The sequence below is a fragment of the Coturnix japonica genome, chromosome 10 (genome assembly GCF_001577835.2).
Source record: "Coturnix japonica isolate 7356 chromosome 10, Coturnix japonica 2.1, whole genome shotgun sequence".
Lineage (NCBI taxonomy): Eukaryota > Metazoa > Chordata > Aves > Galliformes > Phasianidae > Coturnix > Coturnix japonica.
Window position 1 is genome coordinate 12364734 of NC_029525.1, and position 27002 is coordinate 12391735.

The 27002-nt window shown below is 39.4% G+C and overlaps 1 protein-coding gene across 1 annotated transcript in view; it reads right to left on the reverse strand.

The window, feature by feature from the left end:
- Positions 1–27002, reverse strand: part of AGBL1 (ATP/GTP binding protein like 1) — a 96766-nt gene that overhangs the window by 12380 nt on the left and 57384 nt on the right. Inside the window, exons 9-18 of the mRNA XM_032446924.1 lie at positions 26452–26632; positions 25430–25503; positions 23537–23653; positions 21988–22586; positions 20420–20503; positions 19772–19858; positions 19288–19436; positions 16478–16565; positions 11115–11259; positions 7831–7984 (exon numbers count right to left, since the gene is read on the reverse strand). Of these exons, the coding sequence (XP_032302815.1) occupies positions 7831–7984; positions 11115–11259; positions 16478–16565; positions 19288–19436; positions 19772–19858; positions 20420–20503; positions 21988–22586; positions 23537–23653; positions 25430–25503; positions 26452–26632 (1678 nt within the window). The remainder of the gene's footprint in view (positions 1–7830; positions 7985–11114; positions 11260–16477; positions 16566–19287; positions 19437–19771; positions 19859–20419; positions 20504–21987; positions 22587–23536; positions 23654–25429; positions 25504–26451; positions 26633–27002) is intronic.

Genomic DNA, 27002 nt, shown 5'->3' on the forward strand with positions numbered 1-27002 from the left:
CACCAACAACAAAGTGCTTGGTAAGAAGCAAGAAACCAGCACCTCTGCAAATTAGGAGCAAGTCTTCAGCTGTACAGGACATATAAAATGCACTGATGAGGACATATCAAGCAAAAACTGTGTTTGTTTTTTTTTCTCCTCAGTTTGCTATAATCATCATCTCATTCAATTTCTATACACACTGAAATCTGTTTGTTTTTAAATGCAATCACAGGTAAGAGATAGATACCAAAAGTAAATGAATAAACCAAGAAGGGAGGAAAAGAAAAGGCAGCACAGATCTTGTAAATGGAATATTAAGGAAATGCAGTGGTAGTGCACTCCACATAAGATGCAATTTGTATCACATTAAGAACTTGGGTGGGCAGAAGGACAACCAGAAACAACATCTGCTGTTTACATTCATGGAAACATCATCAATATCATCTAACCAGGGGCTTCTATTTGAGGAGCGGATGTTCTCTTAAGTTCTTGCTCTCTTCCCAAGACTTTTATCAATAGTAGTAATGGCGTTTTTCTTGTATGAGCCTTGTGACATATAAATGCCATTATAAAAGCTTCCATCCTTTTCACAGAAACCACTCAACACTTAGAAACAGGGAATACTGTATTGCTCTATGAGCAGTTGGCATATGGGGGATACCTAGGGGTTCAGAAGCAATGTCTATGGGGGTGGGTGTATGTGTCCGTATTGGAAGAGTTACAGATGAGATGACATTAAGAGATCAGATGTGCTTGCTGTTGTGAACTGTGTCCAACCAGCACAGTACTAGGTTAGCACTCCAGCTCAGTTGCTATGGGCATTTCTTCTGGCTGCTGGAAAGATCATTACTAATCAAAGCAGGTCATTCTACCTCTCTATTACAACAGTGTTAGATGACAGCTTCCTTTAAAGAATGCATTTTCCTTTTGGGTGGGCCAACTCCAATAAGGCATTGATCTAATTTGATCCTTGTTTCATTAGAAGATATGTCATCTCCAGCTTTGAAAAAGTTATTCAAGAGAAGAGAGCATGAACCTTTCATAATTAATATGCAACACTAGTTGCCACGCGGGGAGCAGGCACAGTTATAATAACTCAGAGTCAATAATTCATAAACTATAATGCATTATTAATCAATTATCGAGACCTGAATTACATTTAATGAGATTACGTTGATTGGAGCACTAAACTGTTTGAATCATATTGATGTAATCAATGTGCTTAATTAAACTGTGTACATTTTCCACATGATCATTATTTCCCAGTATCTTGCACAAGTGGCCTTAGCAATTCACATCCTCTGCTGTTCTTTGCTGAGGAACTGTTCCTTGCCGTAAATTGCATTTACAAGCAAAGGAGCTTGCTTCTTTCTAAGATGAAAGCTGCAAAGCAACCATCAGACTAACTTAAGCAGATTGAGAAATGCAAGAATGTTTCCTCCAAACAACAGCCTCTTTCTCATTCTATATGTTGAGACTAAGTTAAGTACTCCTCATTAGCGTCACTTAGCCCCTCATTTAGTTCTAGAAGCATTAGAGATCCAAAGGGCACAAGCATCCTTCCCTTCCTTATTCCAAAAAAATTACCCTTTCCATCATTAGAAACACACTCAACCAGAAAACGCATTTCAGCTCCCAAAAAGATCACATTTAACTCCAGGAGGTGTCATTGTCTCTTTATAATAATTTCCATAATGGCTTCTGCAGCGTTACATAATGAGGACAAGCAACGACTAAAGAGTTAATTCCAAGTGACAGCTGTTACAGATGTAAATCCATTTGCCAGCACCGTATTTTGCTTTATTTTCCTTTTCGCTGCTGCTAATTATCTAGGACATTCAGGTTTAACTTTAACCCCCAGCATTCATCTGTATAGAGCTGTGGAAACTGCTGTAAGGGCGCTCATCAGGTATGTGGGCTCAGGGAAATGCTCACAGCACAGCATATTATCAGTACTATTTACAGAGTCACCACAATACTATCAGCCATGAAGAGTGCTTTCCAATTACTTTATTTGTGATACCATAAACAACGACTGCCCCGTTCCACTCTGCAGAAATAACAATGTCCACGTATTCTCAGTGGATGCAGGATTGACCCCTATGGTAACATAAGACACGTCTTTGAGATGAGAATGCAGTAAAGCTGATGGTCATCAGCCAGTGGCATGTAGCTGTGTAACTACAGAATAAAGGAAATCTTTATTCCTTAATGAATTCCTTTGTGTTTCAGTTACCCTCTTGTAGTAGGCACCATTCCAGTTGATTATACTCTACATTGCTTTAGAAATGACCTCTCTTTTTCCCTCTCTAACTGAAGAGGACAGCCAGCCCACTCCACCTCAGTGTGCAGCCAAGGAAACACCTCCTGAGGGATGCTTATATAGTAAACCCGGAATAGTAGCACAGAGTGAACAATCTCTCTCTGAACACTCCTTTTATACTCAGTGTTTTCAATTCAGTCACTCTTAACATCAGGAATGCACTGATGCACTCTACTGTCTTTACTAGAATAGAAGTTTATCATCACCCATGTATGATTAGATAGATGTGATACTTAAACCTCTTCGGAGAAGAGTTAATCTGCCCAGTTGCTCTGCCATTTACAGCAGTAACCTACAGCCTGCAGAGACCAGTCAGCTATCCTTCACAGCCTTATTGGCTCCTGCTTGCTGCAGCGTACCCAAAGAATCAGTTTTCACCTTTGCCTTCCCAGGCATTTATTTTGGCTCAGAAACTCAGGATGATAGATTGGAGGAACTGCTGCTGTACCCACTTTCTTCCTGATTTATTTTCATATTTGTAGTGAATGCTCCAAGTTATTAGTTCTCTTCCCATCGTAATTAAACATCACCTTCCACTTGAATGAACACAAAGAGACAAAGAGCCATTCCGTCATCCCTATGGGCATCTTGTAGGCATGAAGTTAAGTCTTCATGTTTTAAACATTTTAATGCCTCAGCAGTACAATGCTACAGGTACAAATCAGCTGAAGAAAATCTTTCATTAAAGTTCAGTTCTTGTCTAAGAGGGGATCACTGTGCATTACCATGTTCATCATCTCCTGGAGATTACAGCTTGAGTTCATTTAATCTTCCTGAAATACATAAACTTGTTCTTCCCACCAAACTGATAAACTCAGCCTTTGACGTGAAAGAAGAACTAGATGTGACAGATTTCTGTACCATTGAAGTCAGTTTTAGCCATGACAAACATGCCATTTTATTACATTCTAGGCTCGTGCACATCTCAGTACTAAAAAATGGCACCTACAGAAGAAATATAGGAAATATTGATGAGACTAGGCACTATCTGCAAGTTTGCAATTGTCTGTATCTGTTAAAAACTGGAGCATGCAAGTCAACAACTAGGAATAATAAAGATTATTCTAATGAGCAGAAGTTAATTGCAGTGATAAACTGTCTGTCTGAGAGGCTTAGTAGAATGCAGTCACATACTGCATATTTGAATGCATAACACTGTAAATTAAGGGTTTGCAAACTACTAAGTACACACACACAGTGTTAACAATACCCTCGTTTGGAGCAGCAAACCCAAGAAAATCAGAGCTCTGAAAGCTCCTATTAAACTAACTAAGCACCCAATTTTCAAGCTTTGTCATTCTCACTGCTTCTGCATTTATTAGAGAACATTTCAAATGTTGATGTTGAGAACCGATCCCTCTTGCAAAGTCCCCCTCATCATGAAGATGCTGTAATTCTATGAGAAGGAGTAAGGAGAGAAAGAGGGATGTGGAAAAAGATAGATGACAGAAAAGAAAAACAATCCCTTCATCTCATCATTGGTGCTTATTACATATGGTCAGATTGGGAAAATCTTTAAAGCTTTATCACAAGTCTATGTGAGATACTACTTGAACTGAACAGCAAAGACACCCTTTCTTACAGGGATGGCAGGAAGGGCAAGTTCCACCAAGAAAGTAGAGCCTCCCAGTTTTAATATGTACACATCTGTGTGGCTGTAAAGCTCAGCACAAACCACTGTCCTTCCTCAGAGTTTCTCTTCCAGCCCTCAGAAATCTGCAAAGTTTGAGCAAATGTGTTGTTTGCAACTGAGCTGCTGAATGACAGAAACACAAAAAGCAGGGATGCAAAGAGTTCCTGGCTCATTTCTTTCTTCCTTATTTCAGTTTCAGAATTGAGAATTTAATAAGAATAATTCAGCACACCGCCATCACATAAATGCAAGACAGAAAGAGCGGAAGGAGAAAGTAACCCAAGTGAACATCAAACCTCACATAAACTAAGCGTAATGAAGAAAAACAGCAGCCCATTTTTCTTCCCTTTAGTATGCAGTGAATGTGCAGTTCCTGTGAGTGTGCATGGCTTGTGCTTCCTATTAACAAGGTGCACATTAATAAATTTAACTCAGACAAATTTAACCATCCACGGACCACATTAATCAAAAGCCTGACAAGACCAAACTCAAATATCTGAGTGAGGAAAATAAAGCACAGCTGACATAGAAGGTGCCATGCCCTCATCGTCCCACCGTATCAGCTCCCTCAGTAATAATTCCTTCCCACTGCACTCCTATTGGGAATATCATTCTCTCCTCCCAACACTCTTCACCCAATGCCTCTTCGTCAGTGATGTTTCCCACTCCTCATGCATCTGCACTACAGGAGGATTTTGACTATTAAAGTACAATCATGCACAACAGCAGAAGCCCTGAAGAGTTTTGTATTTTACCTGAGCCACTGGTATCATTGAAAAGAATGTCTCCAGGTACAGATTAACAGATGTACAAAGCAGAAATAATACATTTGATTGAAAAGTAAAATGGCTGTAGCTCCTGAGAATTGGAGATACTCTAGAAACAGTAGGAAAGAACGAGGGCCATTAATTTTCATCCGATACCCATGTGCCAAGTCCACCAGCACTATAGAATCACTCTGAAGCTAAAACACATACACGTGGATACCCTTCAAAAGAACAGGAGTTACTACTGGGAAAGTCTCCCCTCTTTGGCTCCCTCATAGTTACTGCTTTTGAGTTGTGTTTTTTGCCTGCAAAATATGGACAAACAGACCCCTCCATCAGCCAACCCACTTCACAGAGAGGAAGGCGCTTCATACAAGATGAGGAAACTAAGAAGCAACTGTTGATCACAGCCACAGAAAACAGCAGCGCAAATTAGACTAAACACGTCTCCAAAAGCTGTAATTATCCAAGCTTAAACAAAATAAGCATACACGTGGTTATTCACATTTGCCTGGAGGCATCCTCACAGCATAAAACACATGGTGTGTTTGCTCTTCTTCCACTTGATAAAACAACAAATATTTTCATCACCTAAGAGTATTGATGTTTACATTTATAGTCTTGGAAACCTGAGAGAAACTGTGTTGCCTTGCTTTGACACTGTCTCTCCCCTAACCAATTTCTGTTTTAGCTCAGGCAGTTGGGTTTTGTATACATTCTGGCTTGATTGAGTTCAATTGGTTCATGGGTAGATTTAAGAAGTCAATATTACTGCTTAGCAAAGCTTGAGTAGAAATATTTATTGGCAAACAATACCACAGGATTTCAGTCAGAACTATGAGTTTCAAATGAAATTGTGTAAGATCAGAAAACAATAGATATTTCTACCTTGAAAATAAAGAGGGTTTGAGATGCATAACTAAGATTTGAACCCAGATATTACAACAGCCCAAGTTCACAGATTGATGCATCTTTCAGCAAATCTGTGCTTAATGCATAGCCCCAGCCTACAGCATACTGGGATTGTGGAAACCTTGCTACCACAGACAGGTTAATGACCTTCAAAAGCCTGTCAGACTCTACTTCAGTGCTCCAAGATGCATTCTCAGAGGACAGAGTGCTTCAGAAAAAGGCAGTGCCTTCTAATACTGTCACTTTTACTTCACGATACTCCCCTAAAAGCAGTGTGCCTCCTGGGTTAGGATTGCTCTGGACAGCACTGTTGTCATTTCCTCATGATCCTCGTTTCTGTATATCTGTACTTCTCTGTTGTCTTGAGTACAAGCTGTAAGCTCTGAATACATAGAGACCATCTATTCTCCCCTGCCGTAGCACATCTGGCATAAGGCTTCACTTCACTGCTGTCTCTAAGGTCTATAGTTGACACAGTCTACCACATGATTACCATATGCAGTTACATTACCTTCTTGTGGCTGAAACCGAAGGTAAAAACATCCTTAACTATTCCTGCTTGACTTCCATTGGTAAAGGCCTATGATTTTCTTCCTTTACTCCTACCCCCTGGTTTTCTGTTCTATATTATTATCTATCACAGAATAAAAGTGCTTAAGGGCAGGAATTCTCATTTCATGGCAGGTGCTATTCATGCCTGACACAACCCAACTCCATAATCACGTACTGTATGGGATATTGTAATGTAAATAATGCTAATATTAGCAAAGCCAACAATATAATTTTCTCTCTGACACTGCCTCCAGTTGCCACCATTAAGGCCGCTTACAGGCAAGCACCTCATGAACTCCCATGTAGGCTGTAGTTGACAATTATTTCAATTTTGCTTTAAAATTTCAGCCTCAAAAAGTGCATTTGTGCTCAGGAACTTGGTAATTCTACAGTAACACACTGGAACAGGCTGCCTAAAAAAGGTTCTTGAGTGTCCTTCTATGCAAATATTCAAGACTCACCTAAACACCTACGTGAATGATCTATAGTAGAGAACCTGCTTTAGCAGAGGGGTTGGACTCAATGATCACTTGAGATCCTGTCCAACCCCTGCAACTCCATGATTCTGTGATTACTGTAACGAGATCTGAGCTCAGGATGATTATATTAATGTCAGCATAGCAGCCATCACTCTAACCCTGAATCTGGAGAGACAGCAATAACTTCCCCAGCTCTGACATTTGATATTCTTTTTGGTTTATATACTTGGCATGGACATTATGGGAAGTTCAACTCAATTATCACCACATACTTCTGAAAGGAGAATTCCATCACAATATATATCATAGAATCTCTTTGGAAACAGCTAGCCTAATATCTCAGTGAGATAACATGACATATTTGCATATCAACCCATAAGATCCTAAAGCAATGCTTTGTGCCTTGTTCCAGACTCCAGCAAAAAAACAAACGTTCAATCAACCAAATCTTAAGTCAACCTACATAAAGGTAGTCTGACTTGAAAGTCAAAGCTAATCCCATGTGATGCTAACCAGAATCTCCATGGTTTGCTTTTGTTTACACAAACTAACGTAACATCATTAATCAAGGCCATTGTAGGTCCACATTTTTTACTTTCACAGTGAAAAATAACCATCTCTAGGCTTAGCGTGGCAGATATGATAATCACCACTGGATAGCATACCTTCAGTTAGAACTAGGGCAAAATGCAGGAAGCTATATTATGTCCAGATGGAGCTTCTGGGCATGCTGGAATTTGAACAGCACACTTTAATTACTGTACACATCCGGGAGTAATATCGTACTTTTTTTGGGCAAGTTTGAAACCTTAAAATGAATAAATCATTCCAGTTTGGAATGTCAACTATTAAAATATTTCTTTCAAGTTTCCTGTTCCACTGGTTATTTGAAAACAACTTCTTGCAGTTGGAGACATTTGTTGTTGAACTTTGTGACTGTTTCAGATTTACTACAGAAAAATTTGAAGCAAAGAATGATTTTATGTACCCTCCCTTCGTGGAAATCTGTCATTTAAAACAATTGGTGTAATTACTGTTTTTAATATTCACATTTCTTTCTTTCCAAAATAAGAAAGGCAAGAAAATCAACACGCTCACAAAACAGGCTGGATCTGCCACTTCTTACGTGACCATGAGTTACCAGCCTATTTTTTAGTTCCAGTACTTCATTTGTCTACTTACAGAATTGCTCCAAGTCGTCACTTCTTCTAGATTCTGGCATAGCAGTGATTGTGAGCAGTGGGCACACATTTCCTCCTAGTGTCTGGCAGAGCGCTTGCTGCCTCCAGTAGACCTTCTTGGGGTTTCTACTTTGTTCCAGGACATCAAGATGGGACTGAGGAAGGAGAAAATAAACAGATTCATCAATGAGTTCATGACTACAAAATCTGACTTTATTCCACCAGCTGTATGTCATCATTGGCATTCAAGCCTGTATTGTTGAGACTCAGGAACAAGTCCAGATTAGAGGCAGTCTACATCAAAACAACATTTTGTATGATCAATAATGGATAATGTGAGCAAGGGTATCTTTCTAAGAAGGTACTTAGATATGAGAGGCTTTATTTTTTCCCCTCCCCCACCAAATTTCATGGTTGCCAGTTTTAAATAATTCTTACGTACAGAAGTTCCTTGAGAAATCTGAGAAAATGAATAGTCAAACTAAAAACAAGATCTGTTTGGAACTAGTTCTGATCGCCTCATTAGACACATAGCCCTTCACCACCCACACAGCAGATGACGTGCAGATCTCAGTGGCTCTCTGTCTTTACACTCCAAGTGAAAGTAGCAATAATACTTCATGTAACCCCATTGCAGGATGCTGATAACTGCTGTGGAATACAAGTTGTCTAGCTGTCTCTAGACTGGTAGAAATAGGCATATTGCAGTACGTACATGATACTAACAGAACCTTAACTACAATGCATGAGGTCACAGAACAACCTTTACATTCCAGGTGTTTGGGTTAATGAGCCAGGGCTAATCTTAGCCAGCGTTTAAGGGACATTATGTCCCTAAAACCTCAGACTTCATCTTTCAAACTGTTTTCTCAGTGACCATTTGAATGTAAACACAGAACTGAAATTTACAGTCATCTATGCTGCAAAACAATTAACGTACTGCTCTATAAAGTAAATTCAATTATTAGACCCATTTAAAGAGCTTACATAGATACAGATAACTCAATATCATGATTTAGTTATGCCTCAAATCCCAGTGAAACTTAATTGGGTAGAGTTGCCACAGAGATTTCAGCTAGATATCTAAACAATTAACACTAGAATATAAAAACATATAAATTACTGTTCATAAAATAAATATAATTACTAATAGACAAAAAGTAATGAACTGCAGAGTGCACCCAGTTCAGATAGGACTCCACAGCATAGTAAATATGCCTGTAACTATTAAATATATATGATATTTAAAAACATTTCCAAATGACTATCTCCAAAAACAAGTTTATCTTCTTCCCCAAAGCATCATTCATTTAATTGGGCCCTTGGGTTCCTAATCACTTTTAATTTATTACTGATATGTAAAATCAACGTACTCCACCAGTGGTCAAATGCTTTAAACTAAAATCTGCTGGTGCAAAGAACTGATTTTAGTTTATTCACTGTGGAAAAATTAAAGTAACATGGAAATGTATAAATTGCATCACTCAAGATATTCTAAACCACTCCAAGCAAACATGCCTTTCAGAATTATTAGATGCAAACATTCTACTTTGGCTAAATTTGTTGGACACAACAACCTATCAATCTTTCCCATCCACAATTCTCATTTACCCATTTTTATGGTCCTAACTGAGCCTGAGTTCATTTCAACTTTTCCAGAGGCAAAATTTCCCTCAACTTCAACAAACATTTTATTTGAAGAGGCAGTGAAATACTTTAAGACTTGGCCCTGCAAGTCCAGAAATAATAACTTTTTCATCTCTATTCTATTCATTCAGGAGAAGGTGAGATATTCAGTGATTCCCAGAGCACAGAAACTCTCCAAGTCTCTCCTGCTTTTTTTGCCAGCAGAAGGTAGAAATCAATAACAGTAAAATAATGATGAGGAGCTGCATCTCCATAATAAAGTATGGTGGTGAATAAGCCCACTCGCTTCTTCAGTATTACATTTGTATTCTGTAGTATTTATGTGCCCTTAAGGCTATAGGTCAAAACCCACTTCTGGGACAGATGCAGAGGAATAGTTGGTAGCCATTAGCCTGATGAGAAGAGCGCTGGTAGGCACAGTTTGGAGTATGAAGGCCTGAGTAGCCTTCTCCCAGATACTGTAAAGCAGTTTCTTTAAACGTTCATAATGGGATGCAAAGCACTTGGCAAGAGACTGGTTTTCAAGAGGGAATTAATCTAATTAAACCACACTGGCAGGATACAGAGCTGCAAGGCTATGAAGTGAGAGAGTACTCTGCACTCTGCCTCCCTCGAAAGTCTGTGTATGCTTTCATATCTAACAATGGCAAATTAATATTAATTAAAAAATAAGAATCAGTCTTTTTTTCTTTTCTTTTCTATCTTTTCTAACCAACCCACACTGGCATTTGGTGTCTAGAACTGAAAAAGCTAACAGTAGAAATGCGTGTGTATCTATCTGTATATATATATATTGTTGTTTTTTGCTAGAGGGCAGAAATAGTGGGTGACGGACTGACCTACAAGATCAGTCTCCATTTTCAGTAATATCTTTTTCACCCTCAGCAACAAAGCAAAGCAAATCCCAGAACCACTCATTTCCCTTCTTTTATTCTTCTTTCCATTGAGATCTTTGGTTCTCCCACATTAATCTGAGAAAATACATTGGGAGTGTTTACCAGAAAACTCCCTTAACATCCACTTTTGACCAGAAAAGGCTATAGGAGACAAATCTTTCCCCAGAAAGTAAACTTGGTACAACTTAGTAATACCACTGATGCTTTGGAATTATATTCTCTAAGTTTTTGAATTGACAGCACTGGTTTGTGGTGTCACAAACACCTCCTAACACTTCAACTGGAACAGATGAAACAGCTGACAAGGAGGATTTGAATGAAACCCAGCACTGTGGTATCACTCCGCTTGTGGGTGCAGCTCTGAAAGCTGAGCTGCTGTCTTCTGTCAGAAGCAGCAGTGAGCAGCCTTCACTTCTGACTTATCATTAGCTTTAGAATCCTCCTTCTCCTCTCCGGGGGATAACCACATCTCCAAGCAAATGGAGACATCTTTGGTTTGCATTATCTTACAACTGTAATGTTTGCACTCCAGCTTATTCCATAAATAAATCATTTTTCCTACAACATTCTGGGCTCTGAAGCTAACAGAGCCTGCAGCTTCTACTAGGAAAATGACAGCATCATGATAATTAAACAGCTGTCGTAAGAGCAGACCTCTGTGCTACCACAACATCTACTCATACCCAAGCAGCTCCCATTTTTAAGGCATGCTGTCTTATCTAGATGGACATAACAGCATTACCATCATTGCAGAGTAGGTGTAGGGGTAATGGTAGGCCAGGTAGCAGACATCATCTTCATGGGGGAACTTGATGCTGAAGGTGAGTGTGTAATAGCATTTTCCTCTTGTGCCTCCTCCTGTAGCTGCACTGAAGCGATAGTGGTTTCTGAAGGAAGAGAAAAAGAGGGAAGCAGAGAGTTATCGCTTCCAGATACAAATGAAAGAACTAAACATTCAGAGAACTATCTATTCTAAATGAGTTTTCACCTCAAACTGAAGATGAGCTCCAGACTCAATCCACTGTTGTGCAAAGTCTGGAGGAGAAGAGTGGGCTTTTATGGAGACTGTCTACAGAGATGCGACTTCACATATATTTGCAAGTTGAAAGCTAACCAAAAAATCCTCTCTTGGAACTCCCTTTTTCAAATCTTCATCTCTACATATCAGGGAACATGAGGGTCAGTTTCTCCCTAAGAAAGACATCAAAGCCAGGAGGTCATGGGCCTCACCAGCAGGGGTTCCTCTCCCACGGTACCTGAGCGGGGCATGCCCAGGGATGGCAAACATTCAACCACAATTCATGAGTTTGTGGTGATGGGTCCTCTGTACAGCATAGACATGCAAGGACCAAGCGGCCAGGACAGAGTTTAATTACAGCTTCTCTATCCATGGTCAAAGGGTGTTGGTTGGAAGATACAAAGAAGGCCGGTCAAGGCCATCAAGGCCTATTAGTGTACTCAAGCCCTTGGGGCTCCCTGCATTAAAACTACAGAATTTTGGAGATTCTCAATCTATTCCCAATCTAGACTCTTGCAAGTGATGTACTCTGATAAAGAGATGACTTGAGACTCAGTAAGAAAGTTTTCTTTCAGCACAGATGAAACAATTCACGCACTTTAGGGAGAAGCTTCACAGCAAATTGCATCCACAAGTACATTTCAAACAATATTTTTCCCACACAGCACCAATTATGTTGTTGTGGAACCTTCTGATTCTGAAGGACTAGGAGGTTTCTTTGACAAATGTTATCATCAACGTTGCATTAAAATGCAAAATAGAGAAGGCAACCAAAAGATGCAATTTCAGCTCCTGAAATTTACAATACTAGTTTATTTTGTTGCTGTTCATTCGTATTCAAAGGGGTGGAGAGAAAAGGTAATTATTCTTGTCAAACTCTCCAAAACAATCAGCTCTTTTTCATACAGGAGACACAATACAATGCTGTTGGGTTTTTTTGGTGGATTTGTTATTTTTTATACCTGAATGTAATAGTTAGAAACATGTAAATGATACTGAGTGGATCAATAAACAGTACAGGAACACTGAGTCCCAAGGGCAAACTGAAAGCCTATGATTTTATCCTCAGCTGAACCCTTCACCCCAACACATTTCTCACAAATAAACCACTGTAACATCGGACAAAGAGATTAAAAAAAAACACACAGTGAATCAACAAATATAGGAATATCTACCTAGCATTTCTTTTAAAAGCCAGGACAATACTATTTGATCAAGTTCCCGTTAGTTTTAATGGTGAAGAACGATTAAGAGCCATTCTTGTATTGTGGGGAAGGAAAGGACTCATCTCTCTAGCTTCTAGGGCAAGTCTAGTAAAAGCTTATCCATCGACCATAAGTAATTCTGCAGTTAAAATGTCTCTCCTGTCTAAAATGGCCACCTAACTCAGAAGCTCTGTACCACCAGACACCTCTGAACCTGATAGTACCCTAGAAGACAATACCTCTTTGTCCCAGTGGTGCTCAGATCTGATGCAGAGCTCCCAAACTTCACTGTTTATCAGTCTATTTCATTCTTCTTTTGATCCTCTCTGCAATTCCAGAACACTACCCAGATGCTTCTAGACTCTGAATCACTTCTTGCTACCTACTTCAATCTCCAGGAAGCAATCTGGGAGCAGCAGAAAGTTTACAAGTGGTTTCATGAGGTTTCACTGTTCTTCACTTGGATGTCAGAAAAACCACCTGTGTGTGTGCACAATGTAAACGACCGTGTACTCCTACAGCATATAACCTGTCCACCTTACAATCCATCATACATTGCAGTAACTCTGAATCTTTTCAAAGGAAACTTTAAAAACAGCATTTTTCTTCCTTCCCTCCCTCTTTCCTGCAGCTGCTGACACCCTGAGATGGTTCTACCGCTTCCTTGTTACTGCACCAGGCTAATACTTTTCTTCCACACCCCTTTTTCAACACTACCCTACCAGCAGGAAACCCAAATTAACAAGCAGAGAATAGGTTATTATTCTGGGCTATTCTGGGCTTTGCTGGTGCTGCAGCCCACGTAGTGTTTGTTGTAACACTGGCATGAGATTTATTTATCCCAGCAGGTGAACATCAGTGCTATCCTACACTCACATGCCCTAACTTATCCTTGTCTACTTATATGGGAGCTGAGATTGTCTTCCCTTGTGCATTTCTACAGGACCCTGCATGATGAAGGCCTAATCCTGACCAGAATTCTACAGTATCTCTGACAGATAACACAGTTTTCCTAATGAACTGAAACACCATTCAGCAAGATCTCATCTTCTGTCTGGAGAGTGTAAATGTATTTTCACCTTTCATCTGTATGGTCTTGATGGAATTAAAAATGCGACCATAGCAACATCTGTTCCCCACTACTTTATTTATGTTCTCTTTCAAATAATGTTCCCAAAGTCTCACAGGCTTTCCAGAAGATAATGCACTTGCTATTAGAAAGGAAATAAGAGACCAAAGGGTGCTTTTTTTCCTTTTTAAAATCATCTTCCGTGTTTTATCTACCATCCCTTTCAGTCACTTTGTAATAATTAAATCATTTTGCTTGCTGCTCTCCTTCAGAAATAACATACAGGTAATATATTCCTAATACAGCTATGATGACAAGTTAATAACAATTATAATAATACTTATCGCTTACACTGTGCAGTAATTTTTTGAGCTTAAAGTACCTTTGCAAGCATTAACTAATTAAAATTTGCCTCCCATTTATCTGGGTATTAGGTAAGTGACTAATTATCCATGTCGTATAGACTAGGAAAGTGAAACATATACAGTGAAGCCCTTGGCCAGAGATAGACACAAGCTGGTAAAGGAGCTGGATTCTACCTCAGGAAATACAAGTTGTGCTCATCTTATCTTCTAACTTCCTTCCTGAAGAACTTTATATAGTCAAAAGCACTTGCAGATGATGGAATACACAGCACTGGATCAGCTTAGACTAGAACAACTGAAGAAAATATCTATCTTTGATGACCAGATTGTTTGTGAAAGAGCCTGACTGGAAAATTAACAGTTTATCACCTTTGTCCAAAATCCATCCACCACTTGGAATTTGTTATCCTCATTTTAGAACGTATCCCAGTGATGAATATGCACTGTGCTTTAATAGCCCATTGGTTTATAATGAAGTAGTAGCATTTAACAGTTTATGATTCATGCCTAAATTCAGCTGTTACTCTGGGGCCTGCCACATTGGAAACTGGAAAACACACCACTCTTCCCTTTCAAGAGCCTTATCCAGTTTAAGCCACTTTTATTCTCCAGATTGTAGGCAGAATCCTATTCAAAGCAGAATGTTCCCACGAGCATCATGATACTAAGGCTTGCACTCATGCTATGAACATCAGGTGCTACCAGTGTCACAGCACTGTCTCATAGATACCATCAGAACCGAGATGTAGCCTGATAATGATGATTCCTTATAATATGATTATAAAGATGCTGAAGAGAAAAAAAAAAGACCTAATTCTGACACTGCTGTGGCCACCAAATGGCAAAGTCTTTAGTGGTGATGTGAGAACAAAACACTCCACATGCCTCATTGTTATCTGTGTCTATTGTCTGGAAAAGCTAGAGGTTTTCTAATATGTCGAGAATGAGCCATGAAACCAAAAGGCACAAGCACGTTGTCACCAATTCAGCATGCTGCCATTGTTCCTCAAATAATTTGCTGGAAAGGAATATTATTCAGTGCATAAAAGCTGCCAAGACAGCAAGTGAATTAGATGATCTTATAGTAACTGCAACTCTGTTTATCATGGGTGTATCCTGTCACATCTTGGAGAGGCAATAAAATAGAGCAGAAGAGTCACTCAGCTTCCTTTTGACAAGAGCTCTGCTAATATTCTCTGCAACATAAAAGCTCTCTTGTAAGATGTATGGGAAAGGTAGGCAGTGACAGAGCTGTGCCACAACGTTCATCTTTATGAGTGAAATATCCCATCTTCAGCAAAGATGGATGTCAGCAGAGATGAGCATCACCCGGATATTTCATGAGTATGCCTTTCCTCCCACTGTCCTTCAGCTCAGAGCTCGCCCTCAGTTAGAGCTGTGCAGCAGAAGTAGTTAAGGGCATTCCAAATTCATGAATTCAGTACTTTTACCTGGTAAAATTAAATAGATGAGGTTCCCTGCAAATCTGCCAGTCTGTCCCCCAGGATATGAGACCAAAGTGAACCAAAATGAAATGAGATGCTCTCCCCAAAATAGTAGTAGTGTGGTATCATTTAAGTGATCCCACCTCCTCCTATTTTGAAGCCATCGTCTGAGCAACTACAGACATACTTTGTTCATACTACCTATTACAGCACAACTTCTCATGACTGGGAATTGACTTGATCATCAGTGAAACAAAAGGGATCGGACTTTCAGCACAGGCAAGAGGTCATATGTTTCTATAAGAGTTCTTGCTTATACAGAACATGTACAAATAGGAAACAAGACAGACAATGAGTAGTCATCCTAGATGAACACGTTGACATATACATAATTCAATGTAAAATTAGAAAACACCAAATCAATGAAACTCCTTTCTCCCATATTCTAAACAAGAATCTGATTACTTGATTAATTGTACAATCATGGTTTAATCTTGGAAGTCAGCTGCTATTTAATCACTATACAGTAACTGTCTTGTTAATGACAGGATAAGCCATTGCTATATGGTAATTAGCACATGAAGCTTGCCCAGCTTGCATCTGTTGGTGCTGCTCATTTTGTCTCGCATCCAGAAGCCCATACTGAAAGAAACCAGAGGTTGCAGGCATGCAAATGGAATCCATTGCACCACAGCATGCTAGCTCTCAAGAGAGCAGATTTGGGAATAGAAAAGGTGAAGTGAATAAAGATTAGTTAAGAGCTTCCACTCTAGGGAAGCATCTCTCTTCTAGGGCAGAGAACTCTGCACATGCCCCGTTCTCCTAAAGCAGATTTCAAGATCTCACTTGTAGCTGTTCCCTAAAGCTGGGAGCACACAAAACATAGAACTAGCATCAATTTAGAGGCATTTAAAACACATGGCGCTGTGGTTGGAGGTTAACAACATCAATAAAACTAAAGGGAGGGGAACTGAAAAGCTACACATTATTCACCACTACTTACTTGTAGTAACTGATATCATGTCCTGCTCGAAGCCAGCAAGGCCTGCCCTGGAGAGCTTCCTTTACCGAATACATAACCAGCTGCATGCCTGCAGAAAACAAGAGTTTCAAGTGACATGACATCCCTGGCTGGAAAAGACAGAGATGGGGAGGAAAAGGGAAAACAAGAAGGATTATTATTTTCTCTGTGCTCTCTTGGCAGATTGTTATTGCAAAGTAAATATATTTCCATGCTTGGTTCTCCTGTAGCCACGTCAGTCCTCATAAACACTGCCAGAAGAGAGCTGAATTAGGGTTTGTTAGAAAATAAATAATCCCGCTGGCCTTTGGAAAGGAGGACTTGAGCTGCTCTGTTTACAAACACATAGAGGAAGGGAAAGCAGAGAAGAATAGGAATCAACGTATCATCAGATCAGTAATTTGTTTAGTACAGTATTTCATGCTTGGCTGCACTGTTATTGAATCCTTAATCCTGCCACAACATTAGAGGCCTGTGGTGCATCTAGCATTATACTTTCAGAAAGCAGCAAGAAAAAACTGTCCTAGAGTAAGTTTTTAAACTTTCAATTAGACCTAAATAACACTGATTACGATGATTGATACTGACTATGCTGAAGATCTCAATGTTGATAACAGCAGCATCTGTCTTTGTACTGCATTATACTGGAAGATGACTTCTTCCTGACCTCCAAAACATTACCATTTCAAGCCCTGAGCTGTGCAGCTCCATCTGAACTGTGCAGACATTTATACACAGCTCCATGAAGCCAGCCCATCTGCAGGCTGCTTTTCTAGCAAATTCTTTCACTCCACCACCTGCTTGCCCTGTTGCTGGTACAGCAAGGATCCTGCCCTCACCACAGAGGCACTGGGTGGCCCTGGTGAGGTGTGGGCTTAAGATCTACACTGCTCTCAGCATCCCAAATCCCATCTCCTTCCTTTCCCTGTGTGCGCAAAGCTCCATACACACCAAAGTGCCTCACAGTAATGATTGATACTGGACTATCAGCTTTTCCTTTCCATTTCCCCCACGGAAATATTCCATTTAGAAAATAAACACAAATCAGGTTTCTGAGACAAATCTCACTATTTTCTAGTGTGTAACTAATAGGTGGAAGAAAGGAAGGAGAGAGGTGGAAGCTGCATTTCCCAGCCTGCCCTGCTCCCTATCACAACTGTTTCACAAGATGTCTTCTCTGCTGATGTGAAAATTAGGCAGTGCCATCCAGCTGGGAGCAAAAGGGAAGAGAAGACTCAAAACAGGCTAATAATCAAGAGTTGTAAATTATTGCCACTCGTGGCACAAAAGTCCTAGTATTATGACATGGGCATTAGCCCAGGGAAGTGCAAAGGAAATCTAGCAAGTAGGCAACACCTCTTACCCACAGCCTGTGTGAATATCAAGCATGTGCTGGCAGGGGCACTGAGCCTCACTCACCCAAGCTGAATACGCTGGTGCATGTATACTCTTCTCAATGCAGCAGAAACAACCCACAGAAGAGCTGCTTTAACAGCCAGTCCCTCCTACAAGCCGTACTAAAGCATGCTGTGGCTTACCCTCATTACACGGGATGTTTTTTTAAACATTTTTCTTTCAATTATGTATTTTCCATTACACGCTTGAACATGCAAATCATGTCCAATTTCAGTTTGCAAAAAAGAGGTGAAAAATGCTGACAGCAGACAAAATAGCAGATAATAAGCAATCTTCCACCAATAATACTCAGAACCTCAAGCTATGAAGACAACAGTGGTTGTATCAAAGGCAGCAGTGGGGTCTGCAATAAGAGCCCCAGTATACTTCATTTTCAGGCTGCCGCCAGACACACCATTTCTAATGGCTTGCTTATTCAAAAAGTAGAATAAGATGACAAACACAAAATTTGCTTTCATTTGTGATCTATATGAGCACTTGAACTCCAGCTCCTAGGGCTAAAGAGCAAATGCCTTATAATTCATTATGCCACTCATCCAGCTAGTTTCACAAATACAAGTGACATGTCATTCCAGCTCCTAGTGCTATTTGTTTTAGGTACATTGATCCTGAGAGTGTTTCCCTCGTGATGTTGAAGGTTGTATCCACAGGGCTTCAAAGGAATGTAGAGTCTGATATTAACGACTTATTAAACATTCTGAATCTGGTCTTGAGCTGGTGTAAATTAGCCCAGCTCCATGGAAACAAATGAAAAACTGCCTATGCCAGCTAAGAATTCAACCCACAATCTTCATGTAGATTAAATCATTTTTCTGCCAAAATGAGCACGGAAAGCTAGGATTTGCCCTGTCTATTTCTAAGCAATGCAGCTTTTCTCCTGAACTATAGACTATGACAGGAGCTCAAAGCTTGTTACAGAATTTTTTCTATCAACAGAAGTCTCATCAGGTCTAAAGGTACAGTGATGTCTTTTGATAAACCCAAAAAATCATTATTATTTGTTTGAGCATTACCTTTATTTACCCAAATCTTATAAGAGCTCTTCAATCCTGCGCTACTCATTCAATCCCAGAAGATCTCCTTCCTTTCTTCTTCCAACCCCAGTGCCATTCTTCCTCAGTTCCGCTTTTCTAATCAAAGAATAATGACCATCTTTTTCCACAAATCCTATCTCAATACACAGTTCACTCCTCAGTTGTCTTGAGGATATGAAAAGGTTATTTGTCAAACCTAAAATAACTCTTTCTATGGATTTCAGTGCAAACAAAATGAAACTTACCGTCTCCTTTACAGACACGGGAATTTCAAAACCTTCATGGCATGAAAAGAATATCCATGTGAACAGAATAGTATCCCAGTTTCCCAAGGATTCATACCATAATTAAACTGGCTATTGAGCTTCTCACAGTTGATAATGTTGAAGCGATAGGGAACTGCTAATTTCATGCCACGGACTTCAAAGTAGAACCACTGGTGATGCTGGTTGGTGTTCACATCTGCATTCATAATTAAGTCATACTCAAACCTGTTAAGGAAGACAAAGAAATGGTGCTCATGAACATCCTATCAATCTACCACTGAACCTGCTGAATGTAACCAAACCCATTAATACGCTGTCAAAGAGCTCCATCAAACCTGTGGTATCCAAATGCACCTTTGAATATTCACAATATTTTAGTATGTAAAACTTCATGAGCTCTGCTTTCCCACTCCTTTTTCTTTCAGGACATCTAAACACTGGCAGGTACCATAAGCTCTGCATCATAAAACTTGCTGCCCTGGCTGATGCTTTCAGAAGCCAGCAGAACCCCAACAGGTCATAAAGTGGGCACAGGAGAAAGCCACTGCAGGAATACTTACTCACGCACTTGGATGGCTTTGCGAAGATTACCCGATTCAAACTTGGAGAAGAACGTCAGACAGTCTGGAGCATCTGGGCTTGAGTGACTGCAGTAAATCAAAGCAAAGATACCAAATCAGCAGGTTGCTTCAAAGACAAGTCCACCCAAGCACTTCTCGTATATTAATACAGCTTTTCATAAGCGAGACCCTAAGAAGCAGCAAGAGATTAGCAAATCCATATTCATTCTATCCAATGCAGCATCCTTCTTGACTCTTGCTTAATGATTCTCAATTTCATCTTTTTTTTCTTTCCCAGTAATCACTTTTGTACCTGATATTTATTGTTCTCTTCATTCTAGTTACTTTCACCCCTGACTTATTCCCACCAGTTCATTAATTACACAAGCCAGCTCCATACAAGCCTTCTGTTATTGTCTGTGATAAGACATAGTACAGGGCAGATGAGAAAAAACTGCAGTCAGTTCCAAAGCAAATCCTTTCCCCGGGGTCATGTACCAAAAATCTACTCTTACAATACACTTTTCCTGTTGGGCCTCACCTACTACATCACTTTTTGCATATCTTTATCTGAAGTTAACCAAGCAGAGCTCACCAGCAGTATCGACAGTGCCACTAGCTACAATATTTGGTATTTAGTTTACCCACCTGGGCTCATCTAAATCAAAAACAGTTCTTCCTATCAAATCACCGGGTTGGATTAAGCGACGAACATCATCCAGTACTTTGTCCCTAACAAAAACAGGAAAAGAAAACAAAACAACCACAATGAATTGTCACAACACGGTGAAAAGTCTCAGTAAAGGTAATCTAGAAGAAGTGTAAAAAGGCTTAAAAAAATTATCTTTAAGAACTGGTAAGAAAGATGAGTCCAGCTAATTCCAGGTGAGCTTTATCTATTTATCTATTTACTTAACTATGAGAAAGCTCCTACTCCATTCCCATTACCACAAGTTGGCTTTTGGATGAAACAACTTATTCTACACAATTTTTAATCTTTGCAGTATTCTATCCAGTCTGTTTTATCCCTGGTTTCTTTCCAGTCAATCTCAATCCTCCAACTGGCTAGCATTGCCCCTATAGGAAAATATCTGTCATAACTTTTAGATCTACTCATCTGTCTCCCAGTGAATCCTCATTCCAAATCAGTCTAATTTCTACTCATTATTAAGTTGACGTTTTCTGATTCCAAAAGAAGATCAAATGTGGAATGCCAGATTTACTTCCTGACCTTTGCAGCAATCATGTTATACCCTGAAGCACAATATGATTATTCCCATTTTAGCTGTACAGTTGCACGTTATTACAATCACAAAAGCAAAGCTCTTAGAGCAACAGTGCAAGAAGATGGGATCATGAATTTGCCTCTAAATAAGACTTCTAGCTTTTGAATTTGCTACAGAAAGAATTCCCTCTAGATATCAGAAAATAGTGCTACTTCACAAACTCCATTTAATTACTGTTCATCACCTTTAAAGTTTAGCACAGAGTCCAACCTCTTTGTTGTTTGGTTATAGACTCCTGTGTGTATAGACTAAAATGAAATGAAATGCAAACTAATTGCACAGTCATTGGTGGAACAGAAACAACAGTGGTTACAGAAAGAATCTCCCCTTCCAAAACAGCATTAAAATACAGCTTTCCCTTCCACCGTACACCTTAAATGACAACAAAACAGAAACCTCTAGCAATGTGCCAAAGGTAAGGCTCGTTTTCATTCTTTCATCATGTTGCATGCCATAATTCTGGGTCTTGGTCTACCTGCTTTAAAGAAAAGGCACTGACAGATGTTTCTCGGTGCTCTACCCAGCTTTGGGCCTCATCACGAACATAACTACACTGAAACTGAGAGTAATCAATAGCTAGATTAATCAATAGCAGTTTAGAATATGAGATAGGTGAGTGTTTATGGATTTACAGAAGCCATAAAAATCTCACTCCATCCTGGCCTCTGCCCCCTTTATCTACCAGTCAAAGAAAGCAATGCACAGGCAAAATTCACCATTGCTCCACTGATACACAGGCCTGCTAGTTTCTAATCCTGTTCCCAATCTAGATAGATGTGATTTTCTTATCCTCAAGAGTAAAACCTAAACAAAAATATCCTGATCTGCAGCCTATCTTCTTGTGGCAAACAATCCAACACTGGTTCTATAACTTCATAGGTATCTCAGAGACGTGACAGTCAAAACCAAATCATGTTAAAGTGCAATCACCTCTGAACTCCATACTGCCGCTCCAACATGGGCTTGCCATAAGGAGGAGGCTGGTGGCCCCAGAAATCAGGGAATGCCAAATCTCTGTAGGCTGGTATGGACTTGGTACGTTTGGCCCTGGCTATGTAGAAGTGAGGGCTGTGGAATGGGATATTCCCTTGGTGTTCCTCCAGAAGCTTTGTTATTATTTCTGAGGTCTCCAATCTCACTGCAGAAGTAGGATCAATTGAAGCCTCGCACTCAGGGTTAAACATCCTTTTGTACCAAGCAGTCTCTTTTGGGAGAGCACATGGAGAAAATGTATGATTCTTGGCTGGGTCTTCTTCATAGGAGTTTGCATTTTGGACTGCTTCTACAATGTCTCTCTTTTCACCCATCAGACTCCTTGAGCATTTCTCCTCCTTTGTTGAACTCTGCAGCAGAGCTTTGAAATCCTTCTCCCCTGGATCTGATCCTGCCTCTGTGCCACTTTGGGTTCTACATCTACAGTTCGGATCTTTCACAGAATTACCACTAGGAATGAAATGAGGTGAAGTGGAGGGAAGGTTCTGAGTCCTGTCCTCTGACTTCTTCTCTTCTTCAGACTCTGAATCAAGCTCCTTTAAATTTAAAAAGCAGAAGAAATTAAAAGAAACTTAAAAGACAGATCATGCCTCCCTTCAGAGAAAACCTTGCAAGGAATAAAGAGAAAATACTTACAGATCTCCCAAAATAATAAAATTTTAAATAATAAAAAAAAAATTTTTATTAAAAACCTACCAGAATTCCTTTATCCACAAAGTTTCTTCAATGGTAGTCCTCCCAGAATAAAAGAGATCAGATTGAGTAATATCTGATCAAAACCCATTGGTATCATAAATTTGGGAAGATAATTCACAAGTTACTGCTGGCAAAAGGAGATCAAACTATCACTTAAAATTCCACCCCTGTCTTCATGCAAAATGTAATAATTTAAACCCATTTAATTACCTACAGACACAATAAAACTGACAGCATTGTACAAATAGGAGATACATTCATCCAATGGTCCATTTTCCACTTTCATATTTTAGTCACAGCTTTCCTAAATTCACTCTGAGACTTGTAATGAGCGCAATACTCCTCATTTCTTGCCCCAAATTGCAACAGAGCACTTTGAATGGTGCATTTCAGTGGCAGTGCAATCTTCTCCATTTCTTCTTTCAAGCCACTAGTTGCCAGTATTTATTTTCCACATCTCATTCCAATCCAGATATTGATGTTGAAATTGCCAGCAAGGATACAAATTATTATCTGACAGATTTCTCATATGGCAATTGATTCAGTAGCACTTAGTTAATCCATAGCCAGCCAAATGTGCATCAAACATCATCATTCTCTTTCTATTATTCTTGATTCAGGCCAATAAACTACTGCAAAAAGTCTTAATCTTTGTTTTTCCAACCCTATAAGACACCTAGGTTTGCTTTTGCAATAGTTTTGCCCGGTTATCTCTTGCCAGTATTCCCTTTCAAGTAATTCTTAACTTCATGAATATTCACAAATAAAGGAAGTCATGCCATGACTGTACCTGAAAATTATGGGAAAGTTCAGGACACAAAGCTTCATACTGCTTAAGCTCTTCCTCTGGCCGGTCAAGCTCTGGCCTTGACCTCAATTTGTTTACATCTGTCTCCAAGTCATAATCCTACAAAAACAGAAATAGAAAAATACATGCATATTTAACATGACCCACATGTACTAATGCACGACTGTAAAAGTAATATTCTGCACTGCATTCTTCGTTTCTATTATCATACCAAATCCTACAACTGCTCCCTCCAGACCCATGAAGGCTGTAAACTCAATTAACGTAACAAAAAAATGGAGGCACAAAAAGAGAAACTAGACTGTGAAAAGGGGGAATTTGGAATTTTGCTATCTAGGTACATACCTGGAAAAACTGTGAAAAAACTCAGTTTAAAAAAGCATCTAGGCCCACTTAAACTTGAACATATTTATAAGCACGTCAGCTTGAGAGGCTCCATAATAAGAGACTTCAGCAGCTACTAGTTGTTTTGGAGCACATCAGTAATTTCCTTTACGTTGTGCAAACAAATAAGCATATGTTCTCAAGGCACAGCTGGTAATATTTTGATTCAAAGGAACAAAATTATTATTAAAAAAAAAAGTATTTCCCAAGAAAATCCCAATAATACATCAAAGTAAAACGGCCTCACGGGCTACTGGCAAATTTGGAAAGTTTGATAGGTCTACCTTTGATTTAGACAACCAAATGACATCTCTAATTAAACAGAAAGGCCCAGCTCAGCATCAGAGTTTGCAGGAATCAATTGCTCATATTTTACATTTCTCCCTCAATGTTCTTGATACATAGCTCTAAAACTCTTGCCCAATCAATATTCTGTACTTCATCCCTAGCAAAAATAACCCACACAAAACAAATAGCAAAACAAACTTTTAGATAGTTATCACTGAAGCAGGGCTAAGAATTACATCTGAATCTTTCACGTTTAAAAGCAACCATGCATCTATGTGCAATTCTCTGTATCAGATTCCAGAACCAAAATGAAGATTTGGTTCAAAAGTTATCTCGGAGAGAAAGGTAAACTGAAAGTCCATTACTTATTCCCTGCTTCGTCATGGGAGATACACAACCAATATACCAAACAGACAGGAGTTAAAACCCATATTCAGAGCAAACTCTTGAGCAAAAGCCACCAAAAAAAATGCTCACTTCTTCTTGGTAAATACTTATGAATAATGAAACGGAACTGAAGCTCATAGGATCTGTTTATGAATAACTAATTAAAGAAGGTAAATTCTCAGTGAGCCTTATTCCTAATAAGCAGCTTGATCAGCTCTAAAATACAGATTAAACATGCAGACAGGGCCAAGTTCAGATGCCGAGCTACTGGTGGGGTTTTCGTTGTTGGTTTGTTGGTTTTTCTACTTTTTATCGTGTGACATATCAAATTAATACTCAGAGAAAAACAGGGCGACAAACGAAATGGCCCTTCCACAGAAGTCTCAATCCTATCTAAGTAGCCCAAACAGAGATATTGAATATTACACCTTATTATTTGTGTGCAGCAGATGATGAAGCTATCTAAGCTCAAATGCCTCAGCTATAGCTTAAATGATTTAATCTTTTTCTTATGATAGGTCTATAGCCCAACTATGCTCTGATACAGGAAGAAAAGAAGGGTTAGTCTTGCCTAGGTGCTAAGCCTGGTAATTCATAGGATAAATGTAGCGGACTCATCACTGAAAGATGGTCATTTCCCTTTTTTCACCTTTCAATTATCCTTTTATTATTTTCGCATTCATATAGTGTACCCACATGGAGCACATATATCCACATTCTCTGTTTAGACAATTCATCAGGATGTCAAAATGGACAATGAAAATAGTTTATTTTCCAGTGTATGGATGATATATAAACTGTCATTTGCATACTTACTTCCTCTTTACTCTCCACATCATCTTTATTCAGGTCTTTTTCTGTGTCTTCCTCACTATCACTTTCATTATCATCTGCAGAAGAGAGATACACACAAATGCGTTCAACCTTATATCCCTGTCAGGCCCTCCACAGCAATACGTGCCATCTCATGTGTGGCACACATGCCTTCCAACCAACACAATCCTGATTAAAGCAGATCCCATTTCTTAATCTGGTATAAATGCATTTGGCACTAAATCTCACAGTTTTTAAAGCCCTGTTCTCTTGGAATCAAGCACTGCCTTTCAAAACCATGACAAATATCACCATGATACGCATCCAACTCTTATTACAAAGCCATAGAGATTTTCTGCTTGGCTGCAATGATATTACAGGATGCTCTTAATCTATATTATCTAGATTAGGGTATTTTACTGCTATCATCATTACAGTATCTGAGCATCTTGCATGTGCAACTGAAAGCAAGAGAGAAACTGCCTGTGTGCATCATGGAGTCTTTTTCTTTGTTTCTGTGGAGTGGCTGTTCTGCCTGTACCCGAATTCTTATTTTCAGCAAGTGCTGAGATATATCATTTGCTCAAGCAATTTGCCTGCTATCTGCTTTTATTTTAGAAAGGAAAAAGGATAATACTTTGCAAAATTACTTACTGAACAGTCTGCAAGGCAGTGTTATCCCCACAGCCACGCACAGGCAGTTGCCTCCATCTCTCTTGCTGTCATGGAACTGTGGCACTTCTAGTCTCTGCCACACTCACTCTGTCCCATTACTTTTTGAATCACAGATGAATTTATTTACTTATTCTATTTCCACCACTTATTTTAATCTTTTTTCATTTACTCTCCAAACAGAACCTCCAAGCACCAAGAAGATGTGGGGGTGGTTCTATCCCTAAATGAGTATCACTGCAATTCAGGCTAATTTTAACTACAAACCTCAGGATAAGGCAGACAAGACTCCCATCCCCAGACACTATGCTTAATTCTCATGTCATGCTCCATTTCCTTCTACCAAAACTCACCCTTCAGCAATTCACCTTCAGGTCCCATGCATGGACGTTCAGTCTTCACGTTCCCAGGAAGAGGGAAGGAATAGGAGCTTCTCACTGACACCAAAGGCAGAGGCTCCTTGGGATAGCACTTTCGTAGAATCTGAGTCACAGTGGTTACAACAGGATCCAGATTCTTGCAAGATAAACAGTCCTAAGAACCAAAGAACAACAACGTCTCTTACAATTGCACTGTCTACTACGCGTAATCTCCTAGAAACATTCTTCCGATTTGAACATCACACCATTATAATTATGGAGGGCTTTTTTCCCCTGTCGCTTCCCTGTTACTTACCTTTCCCTATACTTTAATGATCTACAATATCTTTTTAATCTGTATTTATTGCTTTTCCGTAGATAAAATAACTATTTGGTCTCTATTTTTTGCCTTTCCTTACTTTTCATGAACCAGGATCATGCATGAATTTCCTACCTGGGCATCTTGTTGTAACAACACTCTACCTGAAGGGTACGTGTGCATCTTTAACATAACAGACAGACAGCTTAGATAAATTATTAATGCT